Consider the following 15,877-nt stretch of genomic DNA (forward strand, 5'->3'; position numbering starts at 1 on the left):
CGGAGACAGGAGCGACAGCACGCGCTTTTAAAGAGAATTGCAGCCATAAAACATTCACTTGTGATAATTATTTTACCCAAGTAAGTAGGTCGTATTGTAATTTTCATGGTGTTCTGTAAGGTGGAAAATGCAAATAATACAACGAGAGCCATACAGCGTTTTTTCTCCATTCTCTTTATTTATTCAGTCCTTAAACTTCAAAGTTGACAGTATTAAGCATGTAAGGTTTCCAGTGATATCAGAATTATGCCCAACAGTCACTAATTCACAATTATTGGTAATGATGTTGTTGTCTAAACCAGTTTACTGAATTGTTGCCTTATACAACAGGTGCAGATATAAATGATAAAATTATGCAATGCTAACAACCTTGATATCATGCTTTTGTAAAGAAAAAGGCATAAGAATGGAAAAAAGGAATGGAAAGTTGCTTTCAACTTTTGATACTGAACAAAACCTCTCGGAACCTTCAGAAACGTATTCAATTATGTCATTGTGACAAATGTGGGGGAGCCAGCCACAAAAATGAGCATCACAAAACGTTTTCAAAATCGCTCAACAGAATTTGGTCACAGTTTTTAGAAGCAAACTCCTACAGAGGAATGATTTATATCAAACTGCATTTTAACATACATCTAAGGCATCAAATATTCAATTGAATAAAAAAAAACCTGTACAGCAGTAATACTTTTTAAGCTCAAGTAACCAGCAAGTGATTTTTGCCACAAATTTAAGCTTGTCGTGCTGGATTTGATCAGTAACTGCTGTATAATTAAACATATGTTCTCTCATCTGCATTCATCCACTATAAGATTTACCTTTCCTTTCCTGTGTTCTCAAAACATGGACAGTGCAATCTTTTTAACATCATTAACGTGTTAATGCTTTCAACAATTGCCTTTTTTCATCCAGTTTTTGCTTTTAAGCTCAAAAGCTACTTTCAGTGAGCCCAGTGGCTCTCCATCAGAGGCCACACCAATAACCTTACAGACACAAACATCAACAGAAAATCTAATAGGAAAGCCAAAATTCACATTTTTCAATTTTCTCAAGAATGAGAATAGCTGATGAGTAAGGTTTCTTGTTTACCTAAACACTTATGACAAGAAAATTAGACATCTGGAGTGTTCAACTTTAAAGATTTCACCCCTAGATTGTACATAGCTTCAATAACAGAAAACAAAAATAAAGTCATGCAGCAGAGAAAAAAAAAATCCTCTAAATTAAACGTGGGAGAAGGAAGAAACAAAAATATTCAAATCCAATAAAGCTTAAACAGATGAAAAAAAGAAATAAGTCTTATGAAAGCAGTACGTTATTACTGGCGTCAATTGTGAAACAATTTTAAGTTCATTATTGTTACATATGGATCCTGAATAGTAAGTGCCTCTTATTTTAACTTTGAAGGCATACGGTAATCTGCAGGTACACACAAAAATCTCTTTGTCTTTATCAGTGCTTTCATAATTCATTTACCCATTTACCTTTCTGCTCTGTATGGGTTTGTGCACACAATAATATAACCTATTATAGAATCACAAATCGATTTCAGCAAGCAGGTTTATTGCGACACATTGAGCCTCTCTCTTAATAAAAGACCCTGGTTTGATATAACCAAACAAGCAATACCGACTCCATCTGAAACCCATTTAAAACAGGATCTAAAGAGCTGCCAGCAATGAATATAAGCATAAGAAAATTGGTGACATTGGCCAATGACTGCTTAAAATGGTCAGCAATGGTCCAAAGTCAACCAATTTGACAAACAGTTTTTTAGTACACTTACCTTACCATTCAAGTGTGCAACATTTTATCACTGATAAGAACCCAGTCAATCTGACATATTTACAGCACACTGGGCTTGGTCAACAAAGCAAATAACGCTTTGAAACGAGATTTTTGCAAGCAAATAAACTGCCTCAATCTCAGTGCCTTAACACTGACTTTAATCAATCTGGCACAAAAAGAAAAAAAGGGAGGGAAAAAAAAAAGCAAAACCCTCATCTAATGCACATTTTTCGCTGAAAATATGAAAGCGGTCGAAATCAGCACATCCGACTGTAAACTAAAAAGCAAATTCTTCTATTTGAGATGCTGAAAGTAACAAAATAAGATTCAAACATGCCATAAGACCAATTAAGTTGTATTAAGTTTGAGCCAGTTTTGATGTTTTTTTTTGTGTGTGAAAAATCTGCATAATTTATTAATGGTTTATGAAAGTGTTTTCATCTAAAAAGATCAGCCTTGCATATTAAAGCGGCTGTGTGGAAGATTACTGTAAGAATATGAAGCAGACGGTGGTGAGTATACTGATATTGGTTCCACTTTTATCATATCAGGTTTGTCATAAGAGCTGGTATCGTTTTCCATCACTTCCCTTTGATGGGAATCATCACAGAAATTGAGAAAAAAGAGAGACTGAGAAGTTCCAGTTCTGCTGCAACATTCAAACCGACATCTGTTCATTCTTTAAATCTTTAAGGCAGGTTCAGTGAGCCTTAACCGTGAAGGTCAATGGCTTATTCGGAGTGCAGCGGGATGACGAATTTACATCCAAAGGGGGAGTGGTATTTGATCCCCACCTCTTGGAATACCTGTCGGGGAATGCCGATGTCACATAAGTAGACTCGGCCGGCGCCCTCGGATAGAGGAAGTGGGAGACCCAAAGAAAGTGACCATTTGGCTTCTACGGCGTGCGCCTGTCCACTTACTGGAGGGTCGATGCTCAGGACGGGGGCTCTGTTCTGGTTGGCCCAGTCGGCGGCGGCCTTGTACCAGGGCTGGTCCCTCAAGAATCCGTTTTCGTGCGAGTCCAGGCAGTTTATGACCAGGTCAACTGGCGTCTCAGGCAAGTCTGAGGGCGAAATGACATTTGTTTTAAATGAGTGGATGATTAGACCAAAGTAGTTTAACTCTAAATCTAAATAACATCTTCATTGACTTTCATAGGTGTTCTGGTATATTATGTAAGGAGGGTGGGTGGATGCAAAGTAAATGTGTTTTTGCAATTCAGTATGGAAGTTTCCAAGACCTCCAAGCCCATCTAAACAAAGCATTCATGTGGGTGTGTTAGGAACGTATGTGAGATACAGAAACCATGCTAAAGGTTTCATGCACCAAATGGGTGTTGATGGAAACAGATCTTTGAGTAAAAAAAAAAAACTGGTGATCCAATCACAAATGCTCAGATCTGGTATAAATGAGGGGAGGGTTTTGGGTCTCTGATTTAGTTGATAAAGCCCAATGCTGCTCTTTAATGTGATTACGGATGCCTAAAATTAAAAGTCTGGATACAATACATTAAGCTAAATATTATTTCCATTGTACAGCTGACAACCATTAAATAGACTACTTCGATTCTATACTATTTTGAATGGATGCAACGATACCACTTTTTCCAGAACAATACTTCCATTTTTAGTACTCACCAATACCTGCATTTTCATTGCAGTCATATTTTTTAAAAATATAATTTGAATATAATATTTAAAATAAATAATTATTATATTTAAATAATATATATATATATATATATCTAATTCCAATATGAATCATATTAGCTGGCTTAATTTGTGGAGTTATTTTTATGCTTAATTATGCCTGTTAAAATATAACATTATAAGCTAATAGAGCCCCCTGCCTCGGATTTAAGAGGTTAAGATTAACCGATTAATTGTTCATTAATTTAAACAACGCTCGATTAGGGGAATGTATGTAAAATGACATCCCTAATATACACCTACATGTTATACCATGCATGATTATTAAATGTAGATGCAACAGTGCAACACCTTTCACATTAGAAACCACTTTGCCTCCCGTCTTCCCAAAAAGTGCAAGCTCACTGGTGATGGCCTCCAACATCTTGACAAAATTTGGCAGGAAAAGGATGACCTCCACTTCATGGTTGGCCAAGTGACGGCCACAGCTGATGCCCTGAGCGCCCTGGACATGTGGTCCACACAGCAGGGCCACTGTGGGCCGTTGATGCACATTTTTTGGAGTAAGTCTACGAGAAGAACCAGACCAATGATAAACACTCTCTGGAGATATTTCTGACAATGCAATTCCTGTTTAAGCCCCACAAACCTGTTCGGGCCTCCAAGTAACGTGAGGGCCATCTGACTCGCACATACGCCCGTCATCTCAAGCCTGCGCTCCAGTGAGAGACCGTGACTTTCTGCTGCAGCTAACAAACGCTTGTGCAACTCGAAAGAGATGCTGGGTACCACCAGCCCTGAGTCTGAGAGAAATAGCATGAATTAGGATAAAGGACCAGTAAGCTAAATTATTTAATAGTTCATGAGGTTAGATTCGTACCAGTGCTATACTCTTTCGTTCCATTCTGTGGAACTGTGATCTGTCTGTAGACGACAGGTTTGGCCTCCAGGATGTTCTCGTCATGCCGGTATCGTGATGGTGTTTGCTCTCCAGGTGTCCCTCGAGATCTCGCACCATTGCCTCGCCGTTCTGACGAATCGATCTGCGAGAACACCGCAGCCTTGTCGAACAGCGCTAGGTTCCCCTCAAAATCAAAGTCCTCATCGAGAACATCGTCTATACCGTCTCCAAAACATTCATCGTCTTTGTTTTTCATATGCCCTCCGTTCTTCAGGCCGTTCTTTTTTGGTGTGACCTGATTTGGACCTTTGCCACTAGATGACCCTAGAAACAAAGAAGTTAAAGTGGGAATTAGTCATTTTCATTCATACATACATGCATGTATACATATATTTATATATATATATATATATATATATATATATATATATATATATATATATAAAATTAGTATTGTAATTTTAAATTTGAAAATGTAAAAATTGTATTATAAAGGAAATATATTTTGCTTAATATTTTAACTAAATACTTTACAATAAAATATTACAATAGTAAAATCCCTGTTTTGTTATTGTTTTATTTAATTACCAATCTTTATTTTGTAATAACAAAAATATCAATATGTTAAAAATGTTACTATTATACATCAATACGGTTATTTAATACAATAGTTTTGCTTTTCAGGGTCCAGGTACCCTGAAAAGTCCAGGTACACTTGCAGATAGTTTTTTAAGTGTCTTTGCAAGAAGGTTTCTCCAAGCATCTTAGAGACTTTGTCACAGTTCTTCTGGATTTAGTCTTTTTTTCTGTTTCTTCATGTAATCACAGACAGACTCGATGATGGTGAGATCAGATCTCCGTGTGGAGTATATAAAAATCTTACTTTATTATAATTAACAGCAAAAAGGAAATGTAAACTGATATTTTCTACTGACACACTACAGTAAAAGATATAACTGGCTTAAACCTTTTTAAGATCTGAAGTATTTGTTTCAAAACCCAATGACAGATGAGACTCACAGGAATTGTGTCTTCGTCTAAAGCCTTTACTTTGGCCAGCCACGTCCATGTGACGTTCACCGTAACTCTTGGAGTAGTGTGGCACTGGGGACAGCCCTCCTTCCTGCAATTTGGGTTCAGTTTTATTAGGTACCGTCACAGGAGCGCTGTTGACTAGGGCGCCACCACCCTTGTCCTTGCGTCCGCTATGCGGCGTCAATGTGGAATTGGAGTCTGGACCATTCTGCTTCGGGACTTCAGCAAAGCTCTTACGGATCTCAAGGATTTTGAGATCTTTAATGTCCATGGCACTACAGATTAGAAAGGTGTGCTCGTTTAATACAGTTATAAATTGTGTCCACTGAGAAAAGGCTGCCTGCCCTAGAAACAGCTTTGAACTTCATAAAGGATCAAAAACAGAAAAATACAATGTCAGGCAAAGCATAGGATTTATTATTTACCTGAAAGTGACCTCAGGAACAGTGCACTTGACTCCATTGTGGAAGGGATGTCTGAGAGAGATGGTCTGGCTGGTCTGATCTACTGAAGATACTTCTCCTTGATACACTCCTAGTGTTGCTCCACAGTGGACTGAAACAAGACAACCAATCCAGTCTGATGCCATTCCGACCAGCTGAAATTAGATTAAAAAGACGTTTGTTATTCTTTATGATTTTTTATTTTATTTAAACATAATCCTTAAAATTGGGAATGTGTGAATACATTAAAATGGGTGGATAAATTAAGTATCGAATGTTAGATGAGAAGATGCTAATGTTAGCCAGCTAGATGTACAAGACGCAAATGCTTTAAGCTACTTTTTTTCCGTCGTCGGCTTTAAAACTAGTAAAATGACTTCATCACCTGTTGTCAGGAGCAAATCCTTTAAATAATACGGGTAACTGTTAAATCGTGATAGATTTTTGATGAACTCTTGTAAAGAGCTCGACTGCGCTAACGGCTTCTTCTTTGACGATTCACTGTAATCGAGGATCAGTTTTGAATCTGTGTTTACTGCCACTTACCGGACAACCGCCAAAGTACATTGAGTTGATAAACTTAAAAATCTTACAAAAAGCAATTATTATTATTCATTCATATTCATTCGTATTATTTGATTTAATTACTGTTAATTTATCATTAAATAATAGTATTTTATGAATTGTAAAAAATAACGACAATTATTAATTATATTGTTTATATTTTAAGGGAAGAAGGAAAAAAAAATATTTAAGCCTTTTTTTTTCTTCCCTTAAAATATAAACAAAAGCACCTGACGGCGAATATTGCTTAATTTAATAATAGTATTAATGTAATTATAATTGACAATTGTCGTTATTTATTACAATTTATAAAATGCTATTATTTAATGATAATATATATATATATATATATATATATATATATATATATATATATATCCAACATCTGATATTTTTAGATAAGCCTTTGACAGCCTTAAATGGGTGAAATCAAATACACCCATTTTAGCCTTAACTATTAATTATTTTACAAATTCCTACACACACTCCACAAAAGTGACTGTGAAAACTGTGACAATTTTACTTGAAATATATACATATTTTGTCATTATAGACCAGTAAAATTATGAATGAAATATGAATAAACGCTTTATAATATTTCATGACAGATACAAATTTCATGGAATTTTAATTAGACCACAGACATAATTTTGACAGAAATAATGTTGAAAAATAACAAATTAGTGTGTTAAACAGTGTTTTTATTGTTGTTTAATAAATAATATGAAACAAAATTATTCCTGGTTTTAATAAAAATCAAACACGGCGCTCTTTCTGGAGAGCCAATCAACGCTTAGAAATCATCCGTGATCCCGCCTCCCAAATTACCTCACTATCATGTGATCATGTGACAATATCACAACAAAAATGTCTGCCTGCTTTTCGCTGCGGTAAATTCTTTAATCGTTTCACAAATATATCAAAAGAGCGTGTGCATTTGCGTCAAAACTACTGCGAAGCTGGCATCAAATGAAGACTTATTTTAAACCAACTGAGTCAGATAGTGAATATATTTCCTCGTAGACGACTGTACTTCTACTGTACTCTACTAATTTGATTAATTAGTAACGTTAATATCTTGTGTTTCTGTGAAAAGCGTCATCATGGAGCCCACCGCATCGGGAATATTCTGTAACAGGATGCTCAGCATGGTGAACTCTGAGGATGTGAACGCCATCATTCAAGCTCAGAGACATATGTGGGTTTCCCTATCTAGTGAGTGACCTACCTAGGCAGCATTTTGTACTTGGTTTTTAATCTGATTTTGTTGCATGTCTTCCAGGCTGGACCGGTTTGAGAAGACCAATGAGATGCTGATCAACTTCAATGGGCTCTCCAATGTGCGCTTACAGCAGATGAATGAACACTTTCTAATGCACACCCGTACATTAATAGAGATGAAGAAAGATTTGGACAGCATCTTCAGACGAATAAGGTATTACATCCACTAACAATACGTTGAATTAGGGTAATGTTGGACAACTAAGATCTGATGTGCACATTTCTGTACATCCATTACAGGCAAGCTTTTGCTTATGATAACATTAATACATTCTAGCTGGGTTGTCCTGGCCAAATTGTTGAAGTAGAAAGTGCAAATAATATCTGAAATATATTATTTAACATATGTTTAATAATAATATTACAACGTATGGTGTAACAATCAATTTCCTTACATGATTTTGTGTTTCCTCAGGACTTTAAAAGGCAAGGTTGCGAAACAATATCCAGAGGCCTTTAGCAGTAAGTTAATGTGCATTATTTTATATTGTGATACACTACGATTAACACTGTGGCAATGATTATTTTCTTGATAATTATGTAATGGAATTTAACCGACACATATATGATATTAAAGAAGTAAAACACAACTTAAGTCAATAGATTTTTGGCCATGTTAAAATAAGTTCAATCTTATAATGAGTTAGTTAATTACTTAGTTAGAATTAATCTAGTGTTCTTTCTTTAATTCACAGCTAAATGATGACAAAATAATCTTAAAAAGTACAGAAATGTATATTCACAATTCAATATCAAATAAAAAAAAATAATATCAGTTATTAGTTAAAAAATTTGGTTTAATAAGACTTCTATAAAGACATTAATACTTTTATTCAGCAAGTACGAATTTACTGTATTTTGAATCTTTTTAACACTTTGTTTCCAAAAGACATCAATGAATGTTCCAACCTGGAGGATGATGATGATGAGTTTGACCCCATCCCCCCCAGTGTGGCCACCACCATCACCACCACTGCAACGTCCGAGCAGAGCACAGAGTCATGTGACACAAGCCCTGATGTGATATCACCCACCATTAGCTGCTGTTCCGAAGACCCCTCTCAAGAGAACACCGGCACACCAACCTCTGACAGTCACGAACCGGCAGTGTTACGGGACGAAGGTCCAGATTCAGCTGACATTTAAATTTCATCCAGATGCCACTTAATGATGCAAGTCTACAATTTAATGTTTACTGTGTAAAATTGTGCTACTAATTTGGTGTTATTTTCAGTTTTCTGTGACATATATTTAAATGACTGCTGTGGTAATAACCTTGAAAATTAATTTGAACTATTTTGTGCAGATAAAACAATTCCAAAGATGATTATGATACAATTAAATACAGACATGTTTACCTGGTGTTGTGTAATATTTCATGTTCAAAACCGCAATAGTTATTATCTAGTATTATTATTTTTTGACTCAGAAATGCTTGTCATGAATAAAAGCTTTGTAACTGTGACTGTCAGATTTTTATTTTAATTAGACTCTGTTTACTTGGATTTTACTCTAAATTCTGAACTGTCTACTAATCTTACTATTTATTTACTAAGACATAACAATAGAAATGGTACTAGTAGTACGCTAGTATTCTATTCCTAATCCACCCACTTTTCCACGTATTTTTGATACAGTAAAATAACTACATTTCCCATAATTCACCGGACCGGAAGCTCGCGACTTCAGCTCATCAGCGTCGCGTACCACTACTTAGCCCTCTACGTGTCTGTCCGTTATTTCACAAAACGCTCAATGTAAAGAATTATTTAGTTAAACAATGTATTTTTAAAGCAATGAGCCACTTTAAATAGCATTTCGAGGTAAGTAGAGAACGGATTAATGAAAATGGCAAGCCAGACAAGTGCACGGCTAGCAGTGGCTAACACAGTAACCATAGACAACTGAAATAAACGAGCCTTCACAAACAAATTGTTGAAATAAATTCACTTTGAAAAATGTTTAAAATCTTATATGTATTTAAACGTTTCGTATATTTAGCATTGTATGCTAATAACATAGAAAGTTATTGTAATTACTGCTCATAAATGTGCAATTCTTGACGTACAAATGATGAATTGCAGCCTAAATTCATGAGGAAGATTACAGCTAACTGCTGTGACGATGAGGAGGCTGAACAAGAAGAAAGCCCTGAACTTTGTGAAGGAGTTGGATGCTTTTCCCAAGGTTCCTGAGAGTTATGTGGAGACAACAGCCAGTGGAGGAACCGGTTAGATGAGCTGAGATTTCATTTATCAACAGGGTGGTTGGTTTAAAGAGACTAACTTACATAAATACACGCGTTATTTATTTGTTTGTATAAGTAGTAATATGGTATAGTTAGTACAGTAGTAGTTGAGATACTGTTAGTTTTATTTTTGAATAAAATAAACATTTTGAATGAGTTCTTAATATTCTTGAGTTCTTAACGTATTTTAAAAGTAAATATATTTTTAATGACTTTTTATTTTATTATTATTATTGTTTTAGTTCATCAAGTTATACTAAATGAAAATGAGAAATGTTTCACTGTGAAATTGCTGAAAAAAAATGTTTATTTAACTTTAGTTAATGATTATAGATAAATAGATCTATTGAAACATCTTAAATTTTTCTTTCTCAGTGTCTGTGTTGGCCTTCACGGCGATGGCACTCTTGGCCTTCTTTGAGTTCTTTGTGTATAGGGACACATGGATGAAGTACGAGTATGAAGTGGATAAAGATTTTACTAGGTGACTCTTTAACATAGCAGTAAATTGTTATTTTGTATCTGCATATAATATAGATGTGCATTAAAAACACTAACATTTTATTTCATCTTGCAGCAAACTACGAATTAATATTGATATTACAGTTGCCATGAGGTGCCAATGTAAGTAAATCTTTCTATAGTCATGTGTTGTATGATTATTGACAACATAAATTTGTCAATAATCTTTAAACATTTTTGTTTCAGTTGTTGGTGCAGATGTGTTGGATCTCGCTGAGACGATGGTGGCATCTGACGGCCTGCTGTATGAACCCGTGAGTATTTGAATGTTACTTATTTCCAAGTATATTTTAATAGCAGTGCCGTAACATATTTATGACTCTTTCACAGGTTGTTTTTGACCTTTCTCCTCAGCAGAGAATCTGGCACAGGTACATTTATTTTTACTTGTTGATACCAACTACATTTTCAACCTCCAAAGTGGTTCCTGTCACATGTGACCTTAGGACACATTTGTAATGTCATATATTTGTCAATATAAACATGTAATTATTAAAAGGAAAATCCTTTTCCTGTCCCTCAGAACACTTTTGCTCATTCAGGAACATCTGCGTGAGGAACATTCACTCCAAGATGTTCTGTTCAAGAATGTCATGAAAGGCGCCCCCACTGCTCTCCCACCCAGGTCAGAACATACGACACCTGTACGAGAACGTATTACACCACGTCAAACGTAAAGTCGGCATGAAATGGAAGTTTTGATAGTCTTTTATTTCCAATTGTGACATGTATGTCAGCCGGGGCTTGATTTTGTCCATCGGGAATTGATTGGATGGTTGTGGTTTGCTATTGGTCAATCTTATGTGACAGGTTGTAGACATAATGTGACACATAAGGTGGGACCCTTTTTCCAGTAAACGCATCATCGGAGAAGAGATGGCACTGCAAGAGGGAGGGGAAGTTATTTTAAATAAAGAAGGGACATGAATAATAAAATGTGCACAGATAAATAATTTATAATAAATACTGCAAAATTCATTTTGATTTCATAGTGACTTAAAGGAGTATGTGATTTTTTGTTGACCGTGTAGGGAAGATAACCCCACACAGCCTCTAAATTCCTGCCGGATTCATGGACACCTCTATGTTAATAAAGTAGCGGGAAATTTCCACATCACTGTTGGCAAGTATGTTTCGTTTCATTCTGTTTTTTTGCATCCAATCACATTTTGGCTCCAGTAAAAGTTGTTTTTAAGTACTGCAAACTTGCTTTTAGTTTGAATGTCAGTTGAAGAGCCCATTCGATCGAATAAGACTGAAATGTATTTATTCTTTTTGTTTATTTCAGGGCCATCCCCCACCCTCGAGGTCATGCTCATCTAGCGGCCCTGGTCAGCCATGAGAGTAAGCTGAAGAGCTTTTTCAGACCGTAACTTAGTCTGTTCATATGCATGTTCTGGAAGTGGGTTTTGGTGCTCCAGATATTTTCTGAATGGCTCATTCTATGCTAAACGTATCCAGTGCTTTTGCATCTAGAGTAGAAGGCAACATCTGTTCCACTAAAAAAAGGAAAAGGTATCTTAAGATTCATGTCCAAAAGGTCAGTTCGCTAATAAGTAGGACTGTTTAATTTTTCAGCATACAACTTCTCCCATCGGATAGACCATCTGTCATTTGGAGAGGAAATACCAGGCATATTAAATCCACTAGATGGCACAGAAAAAGTGTCTGCAGATCGTAAGTGATTTTAACATTTATCAAAAATTTCAGGGAAAAAAATTTAAAAAATATAAATTTAAAATATATATTTTTGCATTTTTCTAATTCAATTAAATTTGTACTCAAATTATATTATCAACTTTTGCATGATATTCTAATTTTTTTGAGTTTCACCTATATATATATACACACACACACACACACACATATATATATAGGTGAAACTCGAAAAATTTGAATATCATGCAAACGTTCCTTTATTTCATTAATTCAACTTAAAAGGTGAAACTAATAAAGGCTTGAAATCTCACTTTGCATGTAATGAGTCTATACAGTATAATATATTAGTTTTACCTTTTAAGTTGAATTACTGAAATACATGAACTTTTGCACGATATTCTAATTTTTTCGAGTTTCACCTCTTTGTGTGTGTGTGTGTGTATATATATATATATATATATATATATAAACTTATTGGATTAGCATAAATACAGTATAAACAATTATTTATCCAAAATTCAAAACATTTAAAGGAGTCCAAAATTCAGAACATTTTAGAAATGTTCAAATTCATTATATTTTTTCCTTTAATTAAGTAGTCAGATTGACAATATAATCGAAAGTAAAATTTTTGATTACCCTGTCTTATTTTTTTGCTAGATAATCAGATGTTCCAGTACTTTATTACCATTGTGCCCACAAAACTGCAGACGTACAAGTTGTCAGCGGACACACACCAGTATTCAGTCACTGAACGGGTACAGACGGCTTCAAAATACATTTTCATAACCATCTGTTGTTTTAATTAAAGTTACAAATCAAACTGACACGATTTGCAATATTTTACAAAGTTGAATTTTAAAAAGTACATAGCATTGCTCTCATAGCAGGACTCTCTTTTCTTTAGGAGCGAGTGATAAACCACGCAGCGGGGAGTCATGGGGTTTCGGGGATCTTTATGAAGTATGACATCAGCTCTCTGATGGTAAAGGTGACAGAGCAGCACATGCCCCTATGGCAGTTCCTCGTGCGCCTTTGTGGCATCATAGGAGGCATTTTCTCAACAACAGGTAAATGGAAAGATATCTGCTAATCAAACATATGTCATTTGAAATGATTCCATAATTGTGATTTGTTTCTGCAGGCATGCTACATGGTCTGGTTGGCTTCTGCGTAGACGTGGTCTGCTGTCGTTTTAAACTAGGCGTTTACAAGCCAAAGACTGTAAGTAGGAGCTGGGGTTTTTTACGCAGAATTTTTTTTAATGTTTTGGAACTGAGCATTGACTTTTGTTGTCTTTTGTCTTTAGATGAGTGTTTTTGATGGCCACATGAACAGCCTGACGCCACTTCTTTCTGAGAACGCCGAACAATAGCCGGGCTCTTCTACTCACCACGTTTTTTAAGATTGATTCAGTTAATTCATGATATTGAGTTTGACTGTCATTTGTGTTACTGTAAAGACCCAACTGCACTGACAATAAACATTACACAGAAAATTTAGATTGGTGCAAAAATCGATGAATTTAAATGATTGGACAGCTTTTTTTTTCTTTCTTGCAAAAAGATTCTTGCATAAAAGCTTGTTAATGTTACTGCATTCATGAAAACATCTTATATTTTTATTAAAATATTTCTAAATACAGGCATTTAAATTATAATTTGATCGTCTTCGTTTGCATGAAATACTCTCTTTAAAAAGTGCAGATCTGACTATCTGACAATTTAGTCTCGGGCGAAGTGGCTTTTCATACAATCTTAAAATATGCACATTTCAGACACGACCCATTCACGACAGTATTAGCATCTGGCTGGGATGTTTGTAATGATTGTTCCCAGTCAGAGCTGAGATCTCCACCTCAGGAAAGATCGATTATTTTCTATTCATATGCATTTTAAGAGATTGTGTGAAATAATTCATTTAAAGTATGTTTTGCATAAAGCATAAGCATTTGTTCTGATGTACTAAATCATTTCCCGCATTATATTTACATGATTATAGATCACACTGTTGATGCAGACTCTTGAGCTAAAGCCTAGTTTGATTAGTGTTCCTGCTGTAATTAAATCAGAAAAGGCAAATCATAAATTACAGTCACGTCCAGTCCTGTTGGTGTATTTTGCTTAGTTTATAAATTTCAACATGACATTCCCCAGGATTGGGACGTTTTCTTCCCTATTATTCAGCGTGTCTTCTGAGAGTCCAAATAAAAACACTTTCTTGTACACCTGCACACCTGTGATTTTGTTTTTGAGTGTCACCCTGTCTGTTCTTGTCTCCTGAGCAGCAAAATAAAATCTTGACTTTATAGTTTGTCCTCGTAACCTTACATTAGGCTCCTCTTGAAGGATGTAAACCTGAGGTTAGTCGGCTCGGGTTTAATTCAAACGAATACATATACAATTTATTCTTGCATGTAATTAAACATTCTCATTTTCTTTCTTTCCCAAAAGACCCAAGAAAGTGCATGTGTGCAAATACCAAAAATTGGTTTAGAAATGACCTTTGTTCAAACATCAACCTTGTTACCAGCACATCACAAACAGACCATACAAATCATAACTGGATTACAATAACAATGTGAAAAGAGATAATAATAAAAATGTAATGTACTCACTTTCATGTCATTCCCATCCCATTAATGACTTCCTTTGTTCTAGGCAACACAAAAGAGAACTTTTGAAGAATGTTCAACTGTTTCCTACACGATAATACTTTGTTAGTTTATCATAATTCATTAGAAAGCTGTCAAGCTCCAAAAAGACTAAAAATGGATTATAAAAGTGGTTATGGCGACTCACTTGTCACTTTTTGAAAGTTGAAAGCTCCAAGTCCCCGATTGCTTGAACTATGGAAAAGAGCAACTGGGATATTCTTCAAATTATCTTCTTTTTTTAGTCCCACATAAGAAAGTAAGCCAGACATGAGGGTTAGAAAATGATTAATTAGCCTATCTCTTAAAATAGTTGGTCAAATTATCTGTAACAAAACTTTTGTGTACTTTAGGCTTAAATTATGTGAAAAAAATCTCTCGAACTAGCTCAAGAGCCTCATCATCCACGCCAGGATTCTCTGGAGTTCCTGAAGCATCAGGAGAAGGTTTTAAATGGCAGTCTGGTTTTGTACTGGTACTTTCTTCCATGCAGTGTCCATATGGTACAGTCTCTTGCTCGGCAATGTTTGAAACGTCCTGTACATCCGAGTCACCAGTGTCTTCATCTGTCTCTGGAATGAGCATTACCTCCTCCGGGGCCTGCATTGCATCTCTAGCACATGATGACTGATTCATAAGAGAAATATTAATAGGTCTGTGTCATGTGCCATAAATAATTCATTTATTATGAGTCAAAATCCTTTTACCTTATCATCCTTCAAAATGCTGAGCGCTGTTTCCACGAGCTCCCTCTCGTTCATCCAGTACGTGACGACACTGAGAAAGACATTGGGCGAAAACAATTTTTCATGAAACGTCCGTTCGCATTATTATTAATAAATCATAGTTCTTAAAGGTGTTTCTACCTCCGTCGCTTCCTCGTTCTCTTTGTTGAGGTTTTATGTGATTTCTTCTTTTCCACTTCTTTATCTTTACTGCATTCAACGTCAGATTTCACCATCCATAGTGGAAGGTGTCGGTGCTTTTCGGACATTATGTTGTTTACGATTCATTTGTACCGAACCAGCCAAGAAATATTATTTTTAAATTCTTCTTTGGCTGTTTTTAAGATAATGAATGTTGTGTGTGTGCCACCTTGTGGTCTGGAGAACAATATGGTTATCATTTCAC

General features: G+C 35.5%; 4 protein-coding genes across 6 annotated transcripts; 2 read left to right on the forward strand and 2 right to left on the reverse strand.

Moving 5' to 3' along the window:
- Positions 1 to 155: 155 nt before the first annotated feature.
- On the reverse strand, positions 156 to 15,072 carry edc3 (enhancer of mRNA decapping 3 homolog (S. cerevisiae)). 2 transcript variants are annotated; one of them, XM_089127409.1, is made up of 8 exons: positions 14,895 to 15,072; positions 14,711 to 14,749; positions 5,802 to 5,974; positions 5,362 to 5,651; positions 4,321 to 4,665; positions 4,090 to 4,243; positions 3,792 to 4,009; positions 156 to 2,854 (listed from the first exon to the last, which is right to left on the reverse strand). In XM_089127409.1, the coding sequence occupies exons 2-8, from the start codon at positions 14,714 to 14,716 to the stop codon at positions 2,520 to 2,522; spliced, it is 1,521 nt and encodes a 506-aa protein (XP_088983535.1). In that variant the 5' UTR covers positions 14,717 to 14,749; positions 14,895 to 15,072; the 3' UTR covers positions 156 to 2,519. The 2 variants fall into 2 exon arrangements, with proteins under 2 accessions (XP_088983535.1, XP_039514004.1); XM_039658070.2 differs by lacking the exons at positions 14,711 to 14,749; positions 14,895 to 15,072 and adding an exon at positions 6,205 to 6,355.
- On the forward strand, positions 7,212 to 9,129 carry kxd1 (KxDL motif containing 1). The gene is made up of 5 exons (XM_039658012.2): positions 7,212 to 7,273; positions 7,480 to 7,581; positions 7,666 to 7,818; positions 8,080 to 8,126; positions 8,554 to 9,129. The coding sequence occupies exons 1-5, from the start codon at positions 7,251 to 7,253 to the stop codon at positions 8,808 to 8,810; spliced, it is 582 nt and encodes a 193-aa protein (XP_039513946.2). The 5' UTR covers positions 7,212 to 7,250; the 3' UTR covers positions 8,811 to 9,129.
- On the forward strand, positions 9,321 to 14,326 carry ergic2 (ERGIC and golgi 2). Its single transcript, XM_039658010.2, has 14 exons — positions 9,321 to 9,487; positions 9,749 to 9,894; positions 10,288 to 10,396; positions 10,490 to 10,536; positions 10,621 to 10,688; positions 10,765 to 10,805; positions 10,958 to 11,059; positions 11,466 to 11,561; positions 11,723 to 11,778; positions 12,013 to 12,111; positions 12,754 to 12,851; positions 13,001 to 13,163; positions 13,238 to 13,317; positions 13,403 to 14,326. The coding sequence occupies exons 2-14, from the start codon at positions 9,789 to 9,791 to the stop codon at positions 13,466 to 13,468; spliced, it is 1,131 nt and encodes a 376-aa protein (XP_039513944.2). The 5' UTR covers positions 9,321 to 9,487; positions 9,749 to 9,788; the 3' UTR covers positions 13,469 to 14,326.
- LOC120469188 (uncharacterized) lies at positions 14,895 to 15,816 on the reverse strand. 2 transcript variants are annotated; one of them, XM_039658015.2, is made up of 4 exons: positions 15,613 to 15,816; positions 15,454 to 15,523; positions 15,095 to 15,373; positions 14,895 to 14,981 (listed from the first exon to the last, which is right to left on the reverse strand). In XM_039658015.2, the coding sequence occupies exons 1-3, from the start codon at positions 15,738 to 15,740 to the stop codon at positions 15,107 to 15,109; spliced, it is 465 nt and encodes a 154-aa protein (XP_039513949.2). In that variant the 5' UTR covers positions 15,741 to 15,816; the 3' UTR covers positions 14,895 to 14,981; positions 15,095 to 15,106. The 2 variants fall into 2 exon arrangements, with proteins under 2 accessions (XP_039513949.2, XP_039513948.2); XM_039658014.2 differs by having other exon boundaries at positions 14,895 to 15,373.
- Between the last annotated feature and the right edge of the window lie 61 nt (positions 15,817 to 15,877).

The sequence above is a fragment of the Pimephales promelas genome, chromosome 25, assembly GCF_988280905.1.
Source record: "Pimephales promelas chromosome 25, fPimPro1.hap1.1, whole genome shotgun sequence".
NCBI classification, from domain to species: domain Eukaryota; kingdom Metazoa; phylum Chordata; class Actinopteri; order Cypriniformes; family Leuciscidae; genus Pimephales; species Pimephales promelas.